We start from the raw sequence: 25,904 nt of genomic DNA, 5'->3' as shown, positions 1-25,904 counted from the left end.
AGTCCACTGGCTCTGCAAGCCAACCTACCCGGATCAACCGTGGAGCGGGTTGTAGGGCTGGCAGTGGCTGTGTAGTCGCAGAGAGACAAAAAATAGAAGGAGCGGATAAATGAAACAATAATAATGAAAAATATTTAAAAAATAAAGCAACTCATAGCAGCTCTCTCTGACGTATCAGTCGGGATGGGCAAAGGTGCTGGAAACTGAGAGGATGGAGGAAGGAGGTGAGGTCAGGAGAGGAGAGAGACGTGGAGGAAACGACACAGGTGGATGCCGCCGCACTGTGGAGGGATGTGTGTGTGTTTGGGGGGAGGCTGCGAGAAGTCGGAGAATAAAGTGAATGTAGACAAAGGGGAATTTAATTGAATGATAAAGTGATGGAGAGAGAGTGAAAAGAGTGGAGAGGGAGAGAGAGGGAATAAATCACAGCAGGGATAAATAAAGAAGATGGAGTACTGGGTGCCCCACTAGTTGTAATGCATGCCTGAGGATGAGCAGGAGGGTGTGTGGGATATTAAAAGAGGAGACAAGAGAGCGAGATGAGTGGAACAGAGGCACAGTAGGAGCAGAGGAAAGGCAAAACAAGGGGGGAGGAAAGAGTGAGGTGGAGGGGGGGAGAAAAAAGGCTTTTTACCTGTGATGTGCCTGAGGGGGGAGGGAGATAGGAGGAGGGACAGAAGTGTTGTTGCATCAAAAGAGCATGCAAAAAGATTTAAGGAAAGGATGGTGCAGGTCAGGTATATAACGCCTGGAGAGAGTGGGTGTGAAGAGTAACAGATGGAGGGAGAGGATGGAGAGAGTAAGCAAGCAGACGAGAGTGCAGGCTTTATGTTATATGTGGATGCTGGCACCGAAGTCCCCATTTCATTTGCTCTTTATTTGCTTCTCGGAGATCCACTTACATCAGATAAATACTACGAGAATGAACTTATCTCTCTCCGGATAATTTACCCAGAGAACTTTCTTTTTCATTCCACGAGTAAACAGCCACGGCTCCCTCCTTAGAAAACTGTGAAACAAAAGAGCGAACCCACCGAGTGGCACGCACATTCATAAAAAGCTCCCGTTTCCAGCCTTTCATTGCAGAGTATCCACGACTTTTTTAGAAAGAGTCAAACAAAGAGAGAGGTTGAGGTGCTGTGTGGAATTAGGAAACAGAAAAACTAATAAACAGTCGACACCAAAGACTTTAGAGATTGTTAATGTTTAAGTTCAAATAGTTTATTTGCTCATCTTTTGATTGTGGCCACTGTGTGAGGTGGTTTCCATTGTTTGTGCGGCTGAAAGCTGTGCTGACTTTTCCCAAGCAATTAGCCACGGGGACAAAGACTCAGACAGGGCACTAAACTAATCCTGTGACACAGCAAAATCGAATATTTCTAGTTGACTAAATGCGTTTTATCCCTGAGTTTCATATTTTAGAGATGACTGATTTCTCCTCTGTGGTTAGTAGGGCAGGAAGTAGTACAGTAAAGCTGTTTGAGTTTAGGAAAAACAATAACAACGATTAGTGTGATTGCTACTCTAATCTCAATTATAACATAATTATTCAAAAACTTGACAAACTTAAACACTAGACTCACTTTTGATGTCTTCAGCTGCAATAAGGAGTCAATGAATTTGAGCTGGTAGGTGCAACACTTGATTACCATATTTTTCAGATTATAAGGCGCATTAAGTGAAACAAAACAGTCAGATAAGTCGACTCATTCTTCTTGCTTCCTCCACTTCCGTAACATTGATTCATTAATGTTGAATTCTCTGCAGCTGCTCTATTCACATGTTGTTGCAGTATATTAATGACTAACCTCGTATTGTGGATGGATTATCTCAGTTGTTCCCCTGAAGTTTGGTCCGTTTACAGCATCCTGCCATGCGATTGCATTTGTCTCTAACCATGAAGAACCTTCACGTTAACTTTTATCGAGTGGAAAAAAGTTAGCGTTCATCCTCCAGCTTCACTGTGCTTATTATGCTAACATAGCTGTGTCGCTAGCGATCACATAGCACATCATTATATACCAGCTAGCCCAACTTCAGTAACCCTACAAACGTCACTGCTGTTTAGTTTCCTGTCTTCATTTGGAAGTGGTAGCAGAGCTGTACGTTTAAATGTTTTCAGAAATCTCTCAGTCATGCTCAGAACATGCTATATCATGCGAGCTAACTTCCTGCTAACTTCTAACTCTGTTATATGTAATAACTTCTGTTTTCATGGATGCCTGGATGTTAAACTTCATTGTTACACCTGGTAAAGCAGCAACGCTGATCATTTTGTTAAAGATGAAACAATTTAGACCGTTTTTAACTCTCAGTGTTCGTTTGACTTTGGGACCTGAAGAAGACGGAGTTTAGGACCCTGATTACTCCGCGAGGCTCCTGACTACAGTAGCCGTAATGCTGTGCGGTGCGGCTTCGTAGCTTAGCAAAGTCGTACTAAAAAAAACATTTGTTTTACAGATTTTTGAGCGCCGTGTAGCACATAAAATCGGTTCGATATTTTAGCTCAAATATGAACATCAGCCGATATCAGTGTTGCTCCAACATTAGGCACATTAAACCTAAAATAAGTTCCGCTGTTATCCCGTTATATTAAGATCATTTGACTTATCATTTAAGCTGTTTTGTTTGGTATATTAAATATACTGTGCTTCACTACTTTAAGTAAAGGAACTCATATGTTATGGCGTAGAAAACGTAAATAATATCACAGCAGCAAAGACTGGAACAGAAATAAAGACAGAATGAAGAGAGATGCTGAAAAAAGCAGAGTTAAACACTTTAAGCATGTGCGGGACTCAGGATGACATTTCTGGAACACCGCTGAATTTCATTCATACCTAAGAGACAATTCAACACGACAAGTACATGATACCTTTGAACAGGTGGCTGCCACAAATTCTCTTGAACGTGTTCATTTCTCTAAAGTCTCTTCAGAGAGGCAAGCATGACGAGAGTCTGGCAGCATCCCCTCCCTGTCGACGGGTTTATCAATTAACCGGCCGAGATTCACTCAGTCAGTGGATAAGAGGGTCCGTCTTACCTGTGGTGAAATGTCTGCGGTAGGGTGGGTGGGGAGGTGGAGGGGGTGGTCAGGCTGGGCGAGTAGGGATGGTACGGCGTCTTCTTCAGAGCCTGGATCAGGTTGTGCCTGTACTCTGGATCTATGGACCACAAAGAGCCTTTGCCTATGCTCTGCAAGACAGCAAGAAAAAACGAAGAGGAGAAAGTTGTTATTGAAGAACAATGACTGCAGCCCAAAGCTCAACTTCAGCCTTTCACAGGATTCCTATTTACCAAACCACGTGCACACACAGCCATCCTGCATTCCCAAGGAAGATAAAACTCAGAGGAACGAGAAGTAAAACATCCTCAAAGCCACCTTGCTCCGCATTTTCCTGTCCGTCTTTATGGAAAAAGAAATCATGAAGCTTCTTTCTGATGAGGACGTAGGCAAACTCTTTAACTTTCTCCATTCCAGATGGTGCGTATTTTTAGATCAAAGCGGCTCCCCCCCTCACCTAATGAAGCTGTCGGCCCCCCAACCTGAGTGAAGCCAGCCTATAGATTATAGAGAAGGGTGCCATGAAAATAGACTGTCTCTGTCTCTCAGAGCCTTCAGCATGCTTTCATCTGCCTTGTCATCTGAATTTGGAAAAACTGGGTGGGTGGGGGTAGAGACAGAGGCAGAGATTGGGGAGGAACGCACAAAACAAAAATTTAAGGTGTCGTCCTCAACTCAGTTTATAGTGCTCTGTGATATTAAAAAAAGGTACAGGCTATGGGTGGGAAGACGACGGGACTCCGGGCTTCTGATTTTCAGTCGATATGAAAGGAAATCAAGGATGCAGGCTTTATTTTAGAAGTGGGGGGGAACCAATCAGTAAACACCTGGAGAAACAAGCACCAGACATAAAACTGGTTTAAGCCACTACTGCCAAATAGTTTTCCCTGTTAGTGATGGCACTTTGAGGAAATGTCTCTAAGAGGATAATGTATCAGAAACAAGTGTTGGAGCCGCTCTGCTGGACAAACTATGAGATGATGCAGTTTCTACAACACCCCAGCATCTTTTCCCCGCCCCTTTTTAATGTCCACTCCTGACAATCTCCTAATTCTAGCCCAGGAATCTATAAAGAGGGAAATATCACAGTTATGCAGGCGAATATTAATTAAGGATTGAATAATCACCATATTGCTACATTAGAGGGTCAACCTCTTATCTGTAGTGGTACACAAACCACTATGCAAATCACCCCAGTTTAGGGTATTGATAAAACCTCTAATTAATATATTCAACAAAGATTTGTCTATCAAAGAAGATTTTACTAATATGTGAATATTTAAATCAGGAGGAAATGACAGGATGTCGGCTGGAGTTGGATATTTGGTTGTAGCACCCGATCAAATCTGCAGATAACACATGAAAGAAGCAGCTGCAAATAGTGGCTAATGCCTCTGCACTTAACTGGAAAAGTGTACAGAGCTCTCTTAAGTTTCAGTCTTTTTTCCCTCCTTTGTCAGAAGAAATTCGACGAGAAAGCTTTTCCTCTCAGGTTCCTGATCAGGCCTACATGTGAAACGTATGTATTTTTTACACTTCACATAATGAAAACATTTATTTGAAAAACAGGACTCAAAGGCGAGGGAGCGATGAACTAAATTTCCTGCGATGCTGTATGACCTGCTTTCCTACAGCTCTGCTCCGGTTAAACATTAGAGCAGCAGGTCACATATACACTAACCAAAAAACACCAATATCTGATGTCTTGCAGCACAGGTTCAAAACTTCACAATCACGTCTGATATCCAACTTTATCCTTCAGGCTCCATCATCTCCACCGAGCGGTGACTGTGCAGAACCTCTTGTGTTTCTCTGCGTGGCTCTTCATCCTTAGATGTCCACAGAGTCAAAAACTGTGCTACGGGCTGCTGCAGCTCCCGACCTTGTAAGAATGCAAGAAGCTAATAGGATGTGTGCGCACTGTTGATTTGTGTCCCCCCGTCTGGATCTTTGCATTAGTATGTCAGTCGTGTTGAACACAGGCCATATGTGCCTTGTTCTGCTCTGTGTGTGTGTGTGTGAGAATGTGTGTATGACGAGTTCCCTGGGGAGTGTGATATTACCCAGCGTGGTGTGCTCCTGGGAGTGCTTCTATTACTGCCAGCAACGCCTCTCCTGGAGAGCATGATATTACACACACATACACTCGCTCCCACAGAGGTGACCCCCACTGGGCCAAATTTCCCCTTGCACCTCCAGCTCGCCTGCGTTTGTATATATACCTCTATGTATGTGTGTGAGTGTGTGTGTCTACTGTCTGCCAGCCGATTGAATCAATGCTCTCTCCAGAATCTCTGTCTGCTGGGGCTCCCGACGCTGCCAAACAGCCAGCGAGCCAATCAAAATGCTTAATCTGTAGCCTATCTGTCGATAGGCCAATCACAGGGCGCATCTCACAGGAAGGGCCCGCCACCTGGGTTAGAACAGTCGCCTTGGCAACAAGCATCATAATCTTGGAAGCTGGAGAAGGTGAAAAGGACTTTTTTTTGTTGTTTTTTAACAAATCTGCAAAGAAAGGGGGTTACATTTTGTGAATTTTCAGATCTGATACCACACAGATTAAAAAAATATTCCAATCTAGAAATTTCATGCGTTTCCTCTCTCCTACATTTTTTAAACACTTGAGTGCACGGCTGAAACAAGGGTGCGTCACCCGCTGTTTCCAAATTGTGCTGTCCTATCAGTTCATCCACAGGTGGAGGGTACAGAGGGGTTTTGCATCCCCTTTCTGGTACTTTACTCATGACCTCCTGAATGCATCATTGTGAAAACATGAAATAATACTCTAAAATTCACTGAAAGCTAAATTTAGATGTCAAATTTGAATGTTGTTTGTTATTAATTCCCACTCGTGTACCACAGTGGTTTGGTGTACGGCCTGCATTCTCTAACTCATTTAACGCTGCAAAAATAACCTTAAAACAGGATGTGTGACACGCTGTTCTTTGAGTCTTCCTCTCATTAGAATAAACCAAATCTACAGTTGTCACCCTCCTGCATTTCTTTCAGCTCCATTAACTTGTACTGAAAATTTGTGCTTCAGCAAAGCTGCCAAATTATTAGAGGGCGGCCACATTTCCTAATCCAGATGTATGGAGGCAGGAGGCGTGTGCACAAGGTGAACCATTAGGACTGAATTTACAACCAGCGTTCAAGTAGTTTGGTGTTTATTTTCAACAGAGTTTTACACAAACTGCAACCTGCCTGGGACGCATCAGGATGTGAGTAAAAGACAAAAAGGGGAAGAAGGGGGAGACAAAGGCGGGGAGACAGAGTGCGAGAGGGATGACTGTGTGTTGCTAACATCTGTTTCCTGTGTTATATAAGCTGTGGGGGCTGGTCTCACTTCGAAATGGGAGATATTTAAAAAAAAAGTAGCATACACTCTAGGGCTGCCACGATTTGTCGACTAGTCACGATTACGTCGACTATCAAAATCGTCGACGACTGATTTAATAGTCGATGCGTCGTTTGAAGCTTTGTAAGATCGCAAAAGACGCAGGAATAATAGCAGGATTTAAGAGTGTAATAACGGACTGAAACAGAAGATGGCAGCACTGCATGTACAAGGATGCCAGCTGCCGTTAAACCCCGAAGAAGAAGAAGCAGCTGTGTCCCAGAATTCATAGCGCGGCCCAGCTTAGTTTCCAACAATGGCGGTAGCTAGTTAGTTTTAATATTACTCTTATTATTCTTTCTGGGTCACAAAATAAACGTTTAACATATTTTCATGCGAGAATGTAGCTGTGTAAACCTCAAATATCTGCTCAGTTTATCAGGACACTACATATTTTCAAAAGCGCTCCGACGTTTTCGGAGACGTCTGTTACCCACTAGCTCGATAGCTAGCCGGGGGCCAGGTCACTAGCGCCGTGAGAACACCGGACTCCCGGCAAATTGTTTTCAAACCCACCGCTGTCTTTCGCGACTCAGGTTAAATATATATGAGTCACTTAGATAAATTAAAAATGTTATTGTTTTTTTGTTTTTTTGAGTATTTTATTTGTTCCTGAGTAAATCGGTTTGGCTGAGATTAAAGTTATAGTTTTTACACAGCTGAATAAACGTCAAGCAGACAGCTGATTATCAGAAGTGTGAGATGCTGGAGAATATACTCCGGTGTCCTGTTATAGTTTAGATAGCAAGGAGTTTATTAAACTTTACCGAAACAATCTGCAAATTTCATTAAAATTGAATAAACTATCATCTTGTCTTTATTTTTAGTTAGCACCTTAAAAGCTTAAAGCTGTAAGCTAATGATAGTTATATAAGAGCAGACGCTGCTGGTGCAATAAGCTGTAGTTTTACGTCCAGTGGATGATGATCTGATTAGTCGACTAATCGCATAAATAATCGGTGACTAGTCGACTATCAAAATAATCGTTTGTGGCAGCCCTAATACACTCCTCACTACATGACGAAACATCACACATATCCTGACATAACCTACACTACACTTTAGTGTTCCCCTCATTTTAGATTAAATCTATGAGCTTTGTTCACATGAACGCTGAGCCTTCAGATCTCATCACTTTCAACAGGTTGTATTGTGACTGCTTACGCTGATTCTTCCACATCCACGGCGACACGTTCATTATACATTCACTTTGGCACCGTTTCACTGCTGTCCGTGCTGCTGTGCTTGAGAATGCTTAGAAAACAAAGTCAGCAATGCCGGTAATTTGCTGTCTGCAGTAAATTTGTTTTCATCTGGAAAATGGTCAAGTAATGGCAGCAGGGGCGTGTGCCACATTCCCCCCGATAGTGAAAATGCATTCCCAGAGTGTTCAAACTAAAATGGGGTCAGCAGTGTTTTTCCAAAGATGCCGTATGCTACACTTTACAATAAACAAACGATATCTGTGAGCTCATGATGTAATTCAGGATGTTATACTTCTCTGAAGGTGATGCTGCTGCTAATCAGACACAGCTTTGCATGATCCACAGTTCAAAACATCTTTTTTGGACTCATGAATAATGATCTGCTGCCTCAATCAAGCTGTTTTAGCTGCCTTTGAGCCCTTCCTTGTGATTGGCTGCCCCTTACAAACCAAAGGTTTGAACAGGAGGTGAGTTATCTGCTCTCAGCGACATCATCCAGAGTCACGAGCACAAAAACACTGTGTGTGATGTACGCTGACCTCGTGTTTGGAATCTTCTCATCAAGTACAGCAGCACTTCCATTTTCCTGAAATGTCAATAAAGCTCATCTTATCTCATCTAAACAGCAGAAGGCAAAGAAAGGTATATAATAAGCCACTTTTAAAGTTTTCCCATAGAAACAACAGAAACAATACATTCATCCAACTAATACGTAACGTCTGAGTATATTTAAAGTGATCTGATGTTCCTCAGTGCCACAGCTGTACGTTAATCTCGCATTAACGTACAGCATCGGCTCATTTTCCAGTCAATCCCATAGACATCATCATAGCTGTAAGAACCCACTGGCACTAAACTTCCGTCTTCATGCTCAGCTGAAAATAGTACCCAGCGACGTCCTCCCGTCTGACTAATGTTTGCTAAAACTAAAGTCTACAGCTGTTTACAGAACTTACCTAACAGTTTTAAAGGTTAAGCTCGTCATTAGAATGAAATGGGCTCTGGCGCTCAGTGTCACGGGTCTGAGGAGTCAGAAAGCAGCCAGGAGTTTTAGATTTGTGTCCAAACTGCAAACAAAACGTGTCCTGTGACTATTCCTCAGCACAGCTGTATATCCTCAACTATAATTACAGCTTTAAACAGTTTTATCATCATTAATAATGGCATCCATACACCACGGAGACCCATTTCAGCAGTTTGCAGTGGCTATTATGAGAAGAGACAGTAAATTTTTTTTCCAACTCAAACAGCGAAATGAGATTAAAAAAAGATGCATGACGCAGAGAGCACAGAGCTGCCACTCTGCGTGGAAGCATCAGTGTAAGAGGCTTTCTCGTCCACCGTGCAACATGACTTAACCTACACCACCAATCCAAAGTATCAGGCCTGCGCACAATTTCATGACGGACATCCTCAGATGCGGTAAATGCTTTAACCCCGGCTTTTTTAAACCCTGATTAACCCGCTGCGACACAAGGATCCATCTTTACTTACACAGAGATAATCAGGAGGATTAATAATATACCAGAGGACTAGTGCAGCACGGACCAGATACATGTCTGAACACTAATTCAGACACTGAGTAAAGCTGGAGATATGATGTCTGCAGCTCACGAGCACAAAGTTTAATGCAGAGTAAAGAGAGCTGAGGGGGGGAAAAGGAGTGGAAAAATACAAGAAGGCGAATATTCTTTTGAAAAAGGGTCCTCGAGACGGACAATTTCAGCACTCGTCAAAAGCCCTTTGGCAACAAAAGGACAAAGCGGCACAGTTGGGAATGAACATTACACGTTGGCCGGACAACAGGTAATTTTTTTTGTCAGGACGTAGAAAAACCGAGCGGTGTAATGCGCCGAAATGTCGTCTACAGGTGTTACGAATTCCCTTTTCCTCCACGGCTGACAAAGCTGTTCCCCACGTGCTTTCGATTGAGCAGAGTTCTGCTCTTCCCGTGCTGTTGTCATTCCTTCATTTCAGTTTTGGTTTTTCATTGTTTGAATCGGTGATTACGTTTGTGTTTCGTCAATAATACAACAAAGCAGACTCTAGAAGACCCGAATCTGTTGTTTCAAGGCTCTAAAAAGCTGCTACGGCCGATTTCACGAGTTCTCCCCCTCCAACTCAAAAACACCGCACATATAAACTCTGACAGGACAAGAGACACAAACTGGACTGAGCCCAAGCAAAGCGACTCCCAGAGTGCTTGTGATATGCTGTCACTGAGCAATTAATTAGAGCGAGATCACCGGGGTTTTGGTTCCTCCATGGCTTGTCACGGTACCTGTGGAAAACCTCTCCCAAACTTCCCAAGCAGCAGTCTTCCAGATGTTTACAGTGCGTCCCAAAGGCTGCACTGGAGAAGGGCAATGAGGTCACAAGGCTCATGACTTGTGAATCACAATGACAGAAGCAAACTTGTTACAGAACAATAACACATAGACAAAGGCAGAGATGCGTTTAATGACTGCTGTCTTTTTTGGCTAAAGGCAGCAATTACATCGTGCCTTTTACGGTGGACTTTGAGTCATGTTTTCCTTGTTTTTAGCTCATTTTTTGGCCTCCACTGACTCCAGAGCAGAAATATCTGGTATATTAGCTGCTAAATGCGACACTAGCTGCAATTTGTTCCACTGGCTGTTATTGAGAAGGTAAAGAAAGCAAGGGGAGAAGTCGGAGAAGCCCTACCAAGCCCAACCTCACAATCCAAGATGGCAGCAGTAAAAGTAAACAGAAGTAAAATTGTAGATCTTCTGCCCCGTACATCACTGCTGTGTATTTGTCACCCACACACAGAGCACAGACCAACTCTATCTGTCAATATTCTACAGAGGTATTTTTAAGAGAAAAGACAAACATTGCATCTCTATCTGCATTAGAGAGGAAAACAAAGCCTGTGTTTCACTGCTCTTCTGCTCACTATGACTGGAAACATCTGATGCATAAAAGCAAAGCATTCACCTGAAAGATGCTTTAAAAAACTTCAGTCAAGGAGCCGATCCTTGTGAATTTATCCTTTTTCAGTTACAAGTTGAATTTACGTGTTTTTTTCCTGCTTGCAGTTTTTGTTCCACATATGATCCTATATGCATACCTAAAGGATCCAGGAAAATCTACCTGTAAAAGAAAAGTCTGGAAAAATCAGTACAATATGTTTGGAAATTTGGGGTTTTTCAGCGTTTAGATCGGCCGATGGTATCCACATATCCTGCACCCTTCATTTCTTTATACCAGGGTCATTTTACACCGCGGGCCACGTACAGCCTGCGGTGCAGCAGTGAAACTCCCCTTTCTGTCAGTTTCAAGACGTTACATATGTAACTGTTTTTCTACATGTTCTCCCTCTCACCTCTGGGGCAGGGGGCATTGGGGATCAACAGGTTAACTGTTTATGGCTTAATTATTTTGTGTAGTGTGAACGGCCATGAGGGAGGTTTTTATCAGTAGGAAAAGCTGTAAAACTTACAGATAAAAATCCAAAACGTATGTTTGTGCTTGTTTGAGGTGAGCAGCAGATCAAACACATTCAGGCCTGTGAGACTCATTCAGACACTGAGCCATGGCTCTGTGCTACATGCACACATTTCTGCATCTCTAGCATTCAAAGACACTTTCTATATAGTTTATTTTTATGTAATATTTAATCTGAGCTGTAAATGTATGCTTCCACGCTTCAATGATTTTAAAGTCTGGGTCCTTAGGAGGTCGATCCATGACTGATAGTTGTATGTTTGTCTATCCAGATGTGGTTTTTGTGCATTAACAGGCATCACTGTCGTTCTGAAAAATGAAGCCAATCTGAGGTTTTCCAGATGGTATTTCACAGAGGATCAAAATTTAATTGTAATCTTGTGTATCGATAATTCAGTGACTCAGATGATGTCAAAGCCTCCACCGTGTCTTACAGAGGGATGTAAACTCTTACTGTTGCACCGCCTCCTCTGAACATACTGACAATCTGAACCAATCTACAGGCAGTATTTTAGGCCTGACACTTATCGTTTATGTCATGACCATTTTCTTTGTAACTTTGGCTACGTTCACTCTGCAGGTCTTGATGCTCAATTCCGATTTTTTGATCAAATCCGATTTTTTTGTCTGCTCGTTCACACTACAAATAAAATGCGACAGCAAACGCGCTCTAGTGTGAACGCTCAAAGCGGCGCATGCGCAAAAGAAGACGTCACACACAACGCGCTCTGTTTAGACCCAGAGCAACAGTGTTGTGTGACTGATGGCCCTTAATATGCAGTCTTCGGACTTCACGTTTCCCAATTTTTGCTTTAAGTTATTTTGTTATTTACATAATAATGTAAATAACCTAATAATGATCCTTATTGCTGTTTTAGAGGAGCGCTGCTTCAAAGGATAGCTGCAGATTTCTGTCAGAATCTGCAGATTATACAGTACAAATAAAATGTTCACATTTCTCCAACGTTGTCTTCCCAACAGTTTCACTGACATCTACACGGGATGGCCAGGAAGCGTTCGCAATGTCTTCTCCAGCGCTGATAATTGGTGTCTGTCTTGTGTCGGTGACGTAAAAGACGGATTTAATGCGACTTGACCATCAAACAGCAGTCGCTTTCTGAAACATCAGATATGTATCGGATTCAGCACCACATACGAAAGTGACCCAGATCGGATTTGAAAATATCGGATTTGTGCCGTTCACACTGTCATAGCATGATCAGATATGGATCGCATAGGGTCAAAAAAATCGGATTTGATGCGCTTTCGCCTGCAGTGTGAACGTAGCCTTTGTCATTAGATCCATTAGTCGAGCAGAGCGACTCCATTCTTTACAATACTCGTGTAGATCATCACAGCTGATGTAGTGAGAAGTCAAGCAGCAGCTGGAAAGTTCATGAACATAAACCTTTTTATTTTCTACTTTCAATACAACTAACATACAGTATGTATGCACACAGATATCTTCTCTTTGGATGAAACGAGATATTTTTACTCCATTACAAGTGTTGCTCGTCCGTTAAGGACCTTTCACCTTTCTTTGATCCCACTGTGACAGGATTTTATGGCTCAAACTGTCGTCATAAATGTTTTGTACTTGTAAATTAAATGCATAGTTGTGAACTGAGTTTTGTGACCTTGTAAACCAAAATATCTGAAAATTTAATGTTTGTGCATCTATAGATGAGAATTTGTGTGTTTGTAAGAAATATTTACACAAGTTACAATTTTTTTTGATAAGATCTGGTTACAGATACCAGCAAGAAACTTGTGTAAAACTCTGCGCTGAACTTCCCTGGCTGTGTGTGGGTTTCAACTTACGAGTACAAATTTTGACCCAATTTTTCTTCCTTTCAGCTGATTGGTCAATGTTATGTCAATCACAAATGTAACAATCCAATCAGAGAACAGAAGGGTTTGGCTGTCGGTGGGGTGCTTTACTGAGCTCCAGGTCCTGGAAGGGTAATACAGTTATGACCAAAATTTGAGCCTATTGGATGCTTAAATTGGCAAAACTGAGAAGGAAAAATATTTAGGTCACAGTGGCTTACACGACCAAAGTCTGGGAAAGTCAGTGGTTTTTATCAATTTTGACTGAGACTTAATTAAATGTTTTCATGTCCTGGTGACCAATGAAATGAGAGTGGCACAAGATAGATAAGGCATCAAAACAACCTATCTTCAAACAAGTTGTTTGAAGATAGCTGAGTTGTGAGATCAACTGTGAGAAGGACTCAGACAGCACCCTCAGTATCAGCCCTGGCTTACTAACACTGCACTCTAGAAAATGCAACACAATCATATCTGTGCTTTCCCCCCAAAATCCAGCAGTGGTAGTTTTGTGACTGCAACAAAGTCCCGACAAATGAACATCAAAAACCACCTTAAACTAACAGATTTTCCTGTGCTCACTTCAAACACTCTTCATAATGCTTCGAGTGCTGAAACATAAAGGCATCAAGGACGCCTCTCATCTGAACGGGGCAAGGTTAAGTTAGAAGGTGACACACTTAAGTGCAACACCGAGAGACTTCGCAGCGAGTTTCAGATTACAAACCTGCCCATTCTCTCCGCTGTGATTTCATAAGAGGCTTTCAGAGATATATCGCTGACTGTGTGTGTGTGTGTGTGTGTGTGTGTGTGTGTGTGTGTGTGTGTGTGTGTGTGTGTGTGTGTGTGTGCTGTTACAACACTCATCCACAAGTCTGAGGGCAACAACACTTGTCATTCAGCACAGTGAAGAATCCTGTTTGTAAACAAAGCCATGGCAACCGTGGTACTCTCTCACGCTCTCTCTCACAAGTTTGCACTCCCACACGCAAAACTGACACACACACACACAGGGAGCAGTAAGCTTATTCTAAACTAGTCCCCATCTTGTCATCTGCCTGGATATGACCCAGAAATACAGCCACTGGAACAAATAGGCCACTGTCATATTAATCTCCACCTCTGTAAATTGATGGAAATATAATTTGGTGTGTTCAAAGCAAGCCGTGTCTGCACGCTTTGCCCATCTCTCTCTCTCTCTGCCTGGACAATGATAACTTGACCTCCCCTACACCAAACCCCCCTCACCCCCACCCCAACAGTACGTAACACATAATGACGCCCCGCAAATAGAAAAAAAAGAGCGAAAAATATCTTACACCCTGTAATTGCACACTCAACTGAAAAAGACTTAAACAGGTAAAGGAAAAAGCAAAGCCGGGAGGGAACAAAAAGCTGTATTCACATGCAGATATTCTCACTGAAAAGCTTTGAATGGCAGAGTCTGACTAAAAATGACAGAGATTCTGTAATTGCAGCTTCAGATAAAGCACAGCACTTGGCAGGTAGAGTAAGAGTCTGCAGAGATGTGCCCTCATTTCCACACCGGCACAGCGCATATGTGTGTGTGAGGCTTTTTAAGCATTCATGCATGCTTGTGAGTGTGTGCACACTTGTTTGTGTGTCAGACATGCCCTGTGTGTGTGTGTGAGCGAGAGAACGAAATAGGTTTGAAGGGTTAATTAGTGTGCTGTCTTAAACTGTGTGCAGTGACAGGAAGACAAGACAAGCTGTCCTTGCCAAACTCACCTCTGCACACGCTGCTCTACACACACACACACACACACACACACACACACACACACACACACACACACACACACACACACACACACACACACACACACACACACACAGGCACATATGTGCATATAACACTAGATGAGGACGTATACTCTTTCTCCCCCACTGAACACCTCAGTGCCCATTTCAGGCTAATGTGCACACACACACACACACACACACACACACACACACACACACACACACACACACACACACACACACACACACACACACAGTTGCCTAAGTCAGTAAAGCCAAATCAGTTTTCCCGTTGCTACAGCAACAGCATACTTTTATATCAACTGCAACCTTGTTACTATGGAGATATGTATACAAGAGAAACTCTGTGCCGTTGTAGTCAAGGGCCAGATGACAGCATAGCGTGAGGGCGTGTGCACAAACTCACACACCATCCTTCATCCATTTTGTTCTCTCTTTCTTTTACACACACACACACACACACACACACACACACACACACACACACACACACACACACACACACACACACACACACACAAGCTCAGTCAGAAGAAAGAGTTCAGATTCACACGCTGGTCAAGGAGAGCACAGAGAGCTCTCATATCCCCCCAGTATGATCGCAATCAGCTAAACACGCAAAGCTAGCATTGATCCTCACTGTTTGTGCCCAACCTTCCCCGCCCACCCCCGACACCCTCGGGCGAGATGAAATCTAAAGTCTGTTGGCATCTGTGTTATTAAATCCTCCAGTGTTAATTTAGCGCTAATTGAGTGAGGGATTCATTCCCCGTTTACCCCGAGTCTTTAATGGAGCAAAATCGGGATGAGAACGCCGGTATAAAAGACTGTATCAAGTCTTAAATCAAAAGCGAAATGCTGTTCCCACTGGGGAAGCACATATCATCGGAGTGAAAGAGAACTATGAAAGCAGAGATCATCAACTATTGATAAGGCCAAATCTGGTACAGCTGTAGACAAAATACAGAATATGTTTGACTTCAAGTTGGATATGCCTGCAAACTCGCTGATAACTGTCTGGCTGTGAAATAAGCTATAACCACACATGAGAGAGCGAATAATGGGCCTGTGTTTACCATCTGGCTACAGTGATGCTGTACATCACAGGTATATACGATATAGATTAGGAAAAGAATCAGGAGTAAGGATGAAACAGTTCTCCAAATCCATAATCCATGTTTGAGGGCACAGTTTCGATTCATAACTCGTTTTTTTTATTTTTATTCATGAAATGGAAAGGCATGATAGCTGGATCACGAATAATCTATATCCAGCTCTTCACTACTACAGCTTTCACTAGACTAGCATGTTATTCCACATGCAATCAGTGCATGCATACACACCATCGTGGCTCTGCCTTATCAAGTCTAACCTGCCAGCTACCATCTCGAATGTTTTACAGGACTTTGGAGTGCTGTAATTCTGCATCGAAAACACTAGTTGGCAGTGTTGAGCCTTTTCATGTGCATAAATCAATGCTTTCTATGGTGCTTGCTGAGCTGAGCAAATCATGTTCGAGCTATTGAGCAAAGATTAATTGCACAAAATGAGCATCAAAAAAGTACTGCGTGCATTTCCAAAGACAGCACAGGCAGCATCTGTATTTCTGGGAGTTTCTTTCTCAAAGTGCAAAATTTAGGAAGGAGAACATTTAAATCAAGCGGATGCACAATTTACTGCTAACTGTCCCGACAGTCCCATTTGTTCTCCCAAAGTACAGCACTGGCAGTCAAACTGGGAAACAAATAATCCTCGTGATAATCTTGTGTAATTTTGTGCATGCATGTGGAAACAAAGAGATGATTCAATGAAAATTGTGAGCAGTTTTGTATCAGATTTGATTGGCAATTCAGTTTTTAAGTCACTGAAATCATGCAAATTCATCATCTGATGAAGTCAATGACTCAACAATAAACCTCGTTTTCCAAACGACCTTGGAAGGAGCGATTATGCAACATTCGTCAGAGTAATGTTGAAGTTCTTTACCTGGCTGCGATCTTTATCCACCTTCTTGAAGCACTTGTTGAGCGACAGGTTGTGGCGCACTGAGTTCTTCCAGCCTGTGGGGGCGCTTGCAAAGTAAGGGAAGTGCTCCAGAATCCAGCCGTAGATATCCTTCACCGGCAGCCGCTTGTTTGGCGCATCCTCGATGGCCATGAAAATCAGGCAGCTGAAGGAGTACGGAGGTTTTCGGTTGGCCCCCGCCGTCAAGTCGTACGCTGAGTGCGCGTCACCGAGCAGGGGGTCGTCTGGGGAGGGAGACGAGGAGGAGGGCGAGCGAGGGTGCTGGCCATCGGGGTCCTGCAGAGGGGAGACGCTACGAAGCCCAGAATGGCTGAAGCTGTTGAGGAGGTCCGTGCTCTCGTGGAGCCAGGAGAGGCTGGTGAGCTCTTCGTCTTCGGCCTTGGAGAAGGAGGCGGACAGGGAAAGGGAGAGGTCAGCCGCCTCGGCTTCAGACGCCGCCGTGGCGGCGTCACCTTGCCGGTACGGTGGGCTCATGCCCTGTGAGGCACTAGCTCCACTACTGGGGCTCTGGGCCTTCTTACTGGGGGGCATGGTGGGTCCCATCCAGCCCAGGGCTCGCTCCTGTAGGCAGCAGAAAAGAGGGGTTTTGGGGGGGGAGCAGGAGAGAAAAGAAACAACATTAGCTGATGAAACTGTTGGTTCATTCATTTTTGTTAAAGGCCAAAGGGTGGAGGCGCGTAACAAGATTTTGACCACATTCCCAATTAGGCTGCGTTAGATCTGAAGGAGAAAGTATACATCATCATTTCTCTCCTGGGCTTTCTATCCACTTCTGACTGAAACAGCAAATTTAGTGCTTCATCGGTTGAGGAAATCCTGCCTTGTACAACTACCCTCTAATTACTAGCGTAACAGCAAAGTATTGACATTACATGGGGTTGCTGTCATAACATATGAGTACTGTTAAAGGTCTTATAGTTGTGGGGTCGCAGAATCGCTGGTGATTTAACATCTCTCCAGCAGGAGAAAATGTAATTGTCAAACGTGCTGCGACAAATGAGTGCAGAAGAAGAAAAAACCCTTTATCTGGTGGATTTGAAACATTAGAAATGGAGTCCGACGGTCAGACTTAGTTCCACAGCAGGATGTGATAGGGATGCGATGGGAAAATTTGCAAAGAAAAGAGCAAAACAAATTACAGCGTGAGTTCAAATCTATCCCTATTCTAATCAGACCGTTATTCTGCTAACATAAGAGCGATGCTGTGCTCGTTACACGCAGGCAGAGCGCCGTAATTGAAGGGGAACGGGTCTGAGTATCACACCACAATCAGAAGGCTCGCAACCGGGCCTTTGATTGTCCTCTAGCACAGACAGCTGTGGGAAGGACCCAGGCAGCGGCTACAGCAAAAATGTAATCTGCTCCGCTCGCTCTCAACACGTTTCAGAGACGAGACACACATGCCTGCTCTCTCACACACACACACACACACACACACACACACACACACACACACACACACACACACACACACACACACACACGTGAAAATGCAAATCTAAATCTAATCTGCACAGGTCCGGATGAACATGCAAACACGAGCAGGGGTTCTAAAAGGTTGTGAATGTAAAAGCAGATGAACACACACACACACACACACACACACACACACACACACACACACACACACACACACACACACACACACCATTAGGACTGGGGGATTAAGTGGAGATACGTTCTGGGCGGCCCCCGTGTGGTGCGATCGCTCTCTAATCCAAGGTGATCATCAGCCGATCTGTCCCCTCACTCTGGATGATTGACTGACAGCTGTCACCCGTGGCGAGTTGTTGCACGGTGACAACTGTCAGCTCGCTACAGCTTTGGCCCGCTGCGTCGCCATGGCAACAGAGCAAAACAACTCATCTCCTTTTCTCCTCTGCCGCGTCTCCCTCCCATCTCGCCCTTTTCTCACTTTTCTCCCAGCGCAGATAACTCTCTTTAACGGTGCCGACGGGCTGCAGCGGAAGGACGGCGCTAAATATAGAACAGTGATGTATAGCGCTTGCTCCACGTATAGCCGGCCAGCCTACAGTCACCTCGCCGCTCCATCTAACGGTCTCCATGGGCGCAGGAACACGCTCGGCGAAGCTTTGATCTCGTTTCTCTCTTCTCTCTCTCGTCCCTCTTTTCCAGTCCTCGCGCTATTTGACAGCACGCGCGCTCATTCAACAAGCTGTACCTGTCTGAAGGTACAGTGTTGCTGCACCAATATTGACATTGAGCATAATGAATTCAAATTGCCCCGGTGACGATAGCTGAGAATAGTGAGAGCACAATCAAAGGGATGGGCGAGGTGGGAAGAGTGCTTGACAGGCTTTTCAAGGTGTGCGTGTGTGTGTGCGTATTTATGCGTGTGTTTGACAGGCTTGTCACGGTGCATGTGTGTGTTTGTCTTGAGAAGGAAGAAAGGGCATCGGAGTGACATTGTTCCTAGTAGGAGTCCACCGGAATGCATAGATGGCTCAGATGCTCTCTTTCTCTCTGTCTCCTCTTCCTCCTCCTTGTTATGTTGCCATAGCGGCAAGGGGGCCATGAAACATTACGGCTGACAGTAAAGTCATCTCATTTTACTGTTGCTATGACAACAAACTCCTCACTGTTGGTTGGGGCCATCGCGAGCTGCCGCCCAAGCCTCGTGCCTGAGTGTGCATGTGTGTGTATGAGGGGATGCATGTGTGTGTGTGTGTGTGTGCTAGCATGTCTCCCATGGGCTCTCATAAAGCTTAACACACTTGCTTGGCTCTAAACAAACTTTCATGCAACTTCTACTGCGAAGCCCTCAGGACCAACTGCTAAAGGACAAAGGCAGCTATCGCTCAAGTTCAGGCTAAATAACGCTTGCTGCGAGTGTGCGCGCGCGCACGTGCTAGAAGCATCCTCACATTTGTTTGACAGATGGGACTGTGCTATTCTCTCTGTCTTCTTCATTCGCTGGATCTCTTTTGTGTTTGCATGCTTTGTTTTGATTTGTGTTCGTCTCTGTTTGGCATGTCCACATTTGGCTTAGCGTGCGCATGTGTTTTTTTTCTGCGTTTGTCTACGTGTGTGTGTGTGTGTGCACGTGCGCATTGGACTGTAAGTACACTGTCTGACTAGTTGTCTAGTGCATTCTTCATGCAAGTGTCTGTGCATACCAATACAATTACAAGCAGCTGAGCTCTGTACAGTGTGCCTGTTCTCACTGTTCCTCTGCACCCTGATAATATAAACTCTAAAAGACACCATTCAATAAGAATGAAAACTCCATCCAAAAGGAAAGTGATGGGCTGTGCACTCGCAAATGTTATGCTGCCATGAATTCAGAATCCACGGGACTCAGGTAAGAACTATGGATGTTTGGATAGGGTATCCTGACCCGGAAAGCTTGACAGGGTATCCGTGGAAATTGGCCAATCTATGATGTAACTCAACTGTTTAGGTCATCAACTCAGCTCATTCCTGTGGAAGCTCAAGCTTCAAGTTAGGTATGTCAACAATTTGACTTAATATTTTGAAATTCTGATTTCTTTTGCATCAGCTCTGCCAGTCAGGACGCTCCATGAAGGATGCCCTTTTCCCAGAAGCAGATGACGCATATGCACGAGCACTCGAATAGTGACAGGATCAGTGAGCTACCAATGTGAACAAACTGGCACCACGTTCTTCAGCTTTGAATGCCTTCTAGTGAACGATAACATAGCATGAAGGTTTGGAATGTGGATGCCTTTAGCTTTCTGCTTCCGGGTAACAAGGAAATGATGTAACTTCACAAAGCTTCCTAATTGGCAGAGCTAACTCGAAATTAGTTATTTTCTCAAAATGGCATTTTTTTTCATATATATTTGAAATATTACAGTATCCCATACTCTTGTATGGAAAAACATAAGTGGGATTCAGACTGTTAATTTTGTAAAGTAGTGAACACACCTGAAGCTTCATTCCTTTGAAAAAAAGAACCAAGCAAAAGGCTAACTGTGAGCTGTGTTTAGGAGCAATTATGTTTTCTTTTGAAAGGGCCTTGCTTTCCTAAGTGTGACACAGTTCCTGCTGCATGTTTCCAGCTCAACGGATCCTCGGCTTTCGAGGTGTGCAAGATTTAAAATAAAACGTTTTTTTAAATCAATCCGGCGTTTCTTCATGTCACAAGTGTAAAAAAAAAAAAAAAAACAGGAAGGAAACGATCAGAATGCTATTTTAGGTTCAAGAGCTAATAGTGGATCAATTAACTTGATTTAACAGAATGAACAGATTTAAAAAAGGAAGGAAAATTGAAGATTTCAATGAGCTGAACTGAGAGCTAAGACCATTAAGACCTTAGACGGAAACAGAGAGCATCATTGCTCTGAAAACTGTCAGCGACCTTGATGTACCCCTGCTGACCTCTGACCTGGCAGTCTCTGTAGCTGAAGGCAGAGGGGACCGGTGTTTACATGGAGGGGAGAAGGTTAACAAACGCCTGCAAGAGTGGACAGGCTGTACGCTAATTCATGCGCTCTAATTGACGGTGTAATCATCTCGTGCTGCATTCATGCTCTTGCAGACACTTGTCTAAATCACATGCCACTTTTACGTAATCCTCAGAAGATCTCCGTTCCCCGTTGGCAGCTTTTTCTGTCTTACTTGCAGTCGTTCACAGCGCCGAAAGCCAGAGGAAACATTTCAATAATATCCTTCATTTCGCCGTCTTGTTGTGGAGTCTGCTGTGATATTAGCCAAACTGACTTTCAGCAAAATCCCCAAGTCATCAAATTACAAAAAAAAAAACCCACATCAATGCACAAATAATAAAATAAAAGCCAGATAGGCTGGAGACATGCTGTCAGCAGCTCATTTAGCTCTGCTCTGGGCCTCAGTGGATCAAGCGACTCTTACAACTTTGTCAGTTTGATGGTGGCTTGTGACACAAACTGTATGTCGTATGTCATATCTTCCCGTTCCCCCCTCTCCTTGTCAGTCTTTACTATACAGCCCAATAAAGCAGGTGCCACGAAAATAATCCCCCCCACCTCAGAATGGAGTAGTAATAGTAGTGCAGCAGATAGCAGCAAAGAATAGAATAGTGGCTGGTAGGAGTTATTACTTTGCAGAGGGGTGAGCTGAACCTTGTGGCTCCTCTGGCCACAGTGATAAAGCGGAGAGTCAGATGCACCGAGGCAAAACTAATCTGGAGTTTTGATGACAAAAGGACGACCTTTATCCCTCCTACACATATACCGGATGGATGGAAGGGGAGAGGAAGACCAACAGAGAGAAGGAGAAATTGAGAACTCTCTCAGAGACTGGGAAATAATAACTTCTGCTACATATGTGTCAACAAAGGTTGTAGGAACCCTTGTGATGTCCTCAATTTTCAACCCATGAAATCATTCCCCCGTCCACCGTCTACATTTCCTGCTTTTCCCTGGTGACAAATATCAGGGCTTCTGACTGCTTTAAGGAAGCGGAGCAGGGCCGATCACATCCTATAAGGTCTCACTGTGTTCTTCTTTTATGTCATCCACGACAGCAAAGAGCTACGGGATGAAGGTCAGGGGTCAGGAGGCGTCCCTCAGGACGCCTCCTGACCCCTCTGTGCTGGCGGCTGCTCTCAGCTGCCTGGCAGCTAAAGCTGTTGCAAACACATGTGCATATGAACGTGTTACAACTTGATGCCTGTTCTTATTTTTACATCTGTTGGCTATTTTCTTTGCTTGCATTTTACCTCAATCGAAATATAGTAAATGTACATTAACTGACCCGCTCTTTGAATATTTAAGGTTCTTCTATTACAGGTTACATAGTCAATCATAGACCGTTTGTTTGTTTTTGCATTTATTGTGTATGTTTATTGTTTAAATGGAGAAAATACACTCATGTTATTGCACTGAAAATATAAAAACTATTCCACATCCTGTTTTTCATGAATATTGATATGTGTACGTGAATGTAGGCAGCCTGTATAAAGTTTAGTTTGATGTATATAAGGGGGTGGGTCCTGACAAGTGCTAACATTTACACCATCATGAGTTATGTCTGCATTTAGTTTTGTACCTTGTTTCTATTTATTGATCTTATTTATAGACTGTGGTCAGCAGCCGGCTGTCACAGTCACCTGTGGTTTGCAGGGACGATGCTGACTTGCCTGCAACCACACCTTCAAAATAAAGGTTGTGCCTTAACAACTGAAACAAATGCACTTCAAAGGGACAACTTTTAGTTTTGAGGTGAAAGTTTCTGATTTTCACTTCACTTTTAACCGTTTCCGAACCGTTCGGCGAGTAAACAGTCCACAGAGAAGTCAGACCGCCTTCTATGCAAACTATAGTCAACTGCAGAAATCTACTAAAGAAATAACAAGGGGTTTTGCAACCATATTTTACCAAGTGAGTGCCAGCTACCTCAAGCAGCCACCTGAAAACCAGTCAGGAAATACAACCTAATGACTGGTATGTCTTGATGCATGCTCAATCATAAGCCTCTTTTCCACTAGTACCAACTCGACTCCACTACACTTGGTTTTGGTCCATTACAACTGATTATGTGTGTGGCATTGTCATAGCAACGCAGCCAAAAGTCCCATGACACCATTTGTATATAACACAAGTACAACACAACAATGGAGGCCGTCTATCTGCTGCTCAGTCTGAGGGGACCACAGTGTTTATTTTTGTGTAGCCATTTCTCTCGCTGCCACATTTCAAAAGTGGCAGTTTTGATTTTCCTGAAGGAGTTTTTGTGCTCTCATGACTCATCGAGTGACGCCATCGACTGGCCAATCAGCTCCCTTGGAATTGTGAACGAGCAGGTACTAAAACAAGCACCTGGTACCGAGTAGGTCTTCAGGTAGATATTTCACTGAAACACTGTGACCTGCTGTTGGAGCTGCAGAGAAAGAACAAGGGAATTCAGATGGATGTCGTGGAATCTTTATTACTGTTAGTTAAGCTATTGAACAACTGAACAATCAACACTGTCAACTCTAAAATGTCAGCCGCTTAACTACGAGGAATAAATGCATGATTTGGGTGAAAAGTGAAAATTAAACCTCTTTGGGGTTCAGACAGTTGTTCAGAAAACTCAAGTGAGTGCAAAATATTACCTTGAGCTGTTTGTTCCAACTACTTACTGCCAAAAGCACAAAATCAAAGCTATAATTAATAAGGCATAAGAAACTTAACAAAGAAAGGTCAGGACCCTTGTGTTGCAATGCACGCTTAATATTGCAGAGCCTGCTCTGCCAGAGGATTAAACATTATCCCCACTGTCTATTGGCAAAGCAACTAAGCAGATAATAAGCACATAATATACAGTATATTTAGGGGAACTGAGCCCCAGAACTTTCAAGTTGAAAAATGAAAACATAAAACGCATCAATTCACAGGGTCACTGGTTCTGCTTTAAGAGCAGCACCAGGCTGCTTTACTCAAGGAAGCTGAGAACGGACATGTGTAATGCACGGTGTGAAAAAACGAAGAAGGAAAAAAGCCAAATCAAATATTGCTAGTGAATAATTCAAGACGACGAACACACACACAGCCTCCATCCTCCAAAGTAGGCTAACCAACAAAGCAAACAGACATTTGCATCAGGCAAACACAGAGTAAGTTTGGGATGATTCATCAGCAGCCAGCGATCATGGAGTCACGCTTACCCCCCCCCCCCCAACCTCTCTCTCTGCGGATGGCGAACAATCAGAGTCAGAAACACACACACACACACACACACACACACACACACACACACACACACACACACAAGTCACCTTCAAGCATCCACATTCGCAACCTCAGTTTGTGTGTGTGTGTGTGTGTGTGTGCAGCCTGGAGGTCCCTGGTGGACTGCAGGGCTAGACTGTGTGTGCAGAACTGCCTGTGACAGTCAGGTCAAGCTTAAAAAAAGCCCAGGCCCAAGGCTTTAGACTCCTATGGTTATGGCCATGACACACCATAGGCCGACATGCAATCGCACATTTGGGCACTCTCACATGGTTACTCACTCTGCCCAGCGTTTTCTTGCACACTTTGTCCAAGTCAGTGTATTGTCCTAGCATGGCATTAGTCCCTGTATCTACAGTATGTAAGGTACCCAAAGTCCTTAAAGTGTACATGCATGTATGGTTGTTTGTGACTTGTAGTCTAAAGTGCTTTGAGCGGTTAGTAAGACTAAAAATGCATTATATAAATATAAATAAGACTATCTTAGCATTAACCCACACTCCTGCTTCAGTTTAACCAAAGCAGAAAACACAGACTGTATTAGAAAGATGGCTATAACCTCAGAGTCTTAAAGTCAAGTCCATTCAAGTCTGCATCGTTTCTCACGGCCAGCGAGGGAGGGGGAATCCTCGTGATGCAATAATAAGTCTTAGAAAGAGACAGCAGCTCACTTAGTAAACAAACTCCTGATGAGTTCATGATTCCAGCTGCTAGTTTTAGGACTTAATGGGTAAAACATTATGTTTAGAGTCACACTGCGTGAGAAACCAAAAGGTGGTCCACCCAGGTCCACACCATGCTTGTTCAAGAGCCGCCTGTTCAGTCTTTCCAGTGAGTGCATGTGACTAGCATCCCTACTGATACCAGAGTGAAGAACAGACACAGCAACAGATGCAAGCTAGTTAGCTTTAGCGCCAGCTGACTAGGGCTGCCACGATTAGTCGACTAGTCACGATTACGTCGACTATCAAAATCGTCGACGACTGATTTAATAGTCGACGTGTCGTTTGAAGCTTTGTAAGATCGCAAAAGACGCAGGAATAATAGCAGGATTTAAGAGTGTAATAACGGACTGAAACAGAAGATGGCAGCACTGCATGTACAAGGATGCCAGCTGCCGTTAAACCCCGAAGAAGAAGAAGCAGCAGTGTCCCAGAATTCATAGCGCGGCCCAGCTTAGTTTCCAACAATGGCGGTAGCTAGTTAGTTTTAATATTACTCTTATTATTCTTTCTGGGTCACAAAATAAACGTTTAACATATTTTCATGCGAGAATGTAGCTGTGTAAACCTCAAATATCGGCTCAGTTTATCAGGACACCACATATTTTCAAAAGCGCTCCGACGTTTTCGGAGACGTCTGTTACCCATTAGCTCGATAGCTAGCCGGGGGCTAGGTCACTAGCGCCGTGAGAACACCGGACTCCCGGCAAATTGTTTTCAACCCCACCGCTG

At 43.7% G+C, this 25,904-nt stretch overlaps 1 protein-coding gene across 1 annotated transcript in view; it reads right to left on the bottom strand.

Moving 5' to 3' along the window:
* Window positions 1–25,904, bottom strand: part of ches1 (checkpoint suppressor 1) — a 66,087-nt gene that overhangs the window by 17,377 nt on the left and 22,806 nt on the right. The window contains exons 2-3 of the mRNA XM_085381755.1: window positions 16,736–17,335; window positions 3,044–3,195 (exon numbers count right to left, since the gene is read on the bottom strand). Coding sequence (XP_085237881.1) covers window positions 3,044–3,195; window positions 16,736–17,317 — 734 coding nt within the window. The 5' untranslated portion in view covers window positions 17,318–17,335. The remainder of the gene's footprint in view (window positions 1–3,043; window positions 3,196–16,735; window positions 17,336–25,904) is intronic.

The sequence above is a fragment of the Rhamphochromis longiceps genome, linkage group LG15, assembly GCF_057381845.1.
Source record: "Rhamphochromis longiceps isolate RC_006_pf linkage group LG15, R_longiceps_female_GT1.1, whole genome shotgun sequence".
In the NCBI taxonomy this organism is placed as follows: Eukaryota; Metazoa; Chordata; class Actinopteri; order Cichliformes; family Cichlidae; genus Rhamphochromis; species Rhamphochromis longiceps.
This window is presented reverse-complemented; position numbering and strand designations above follow the sequence as displayed.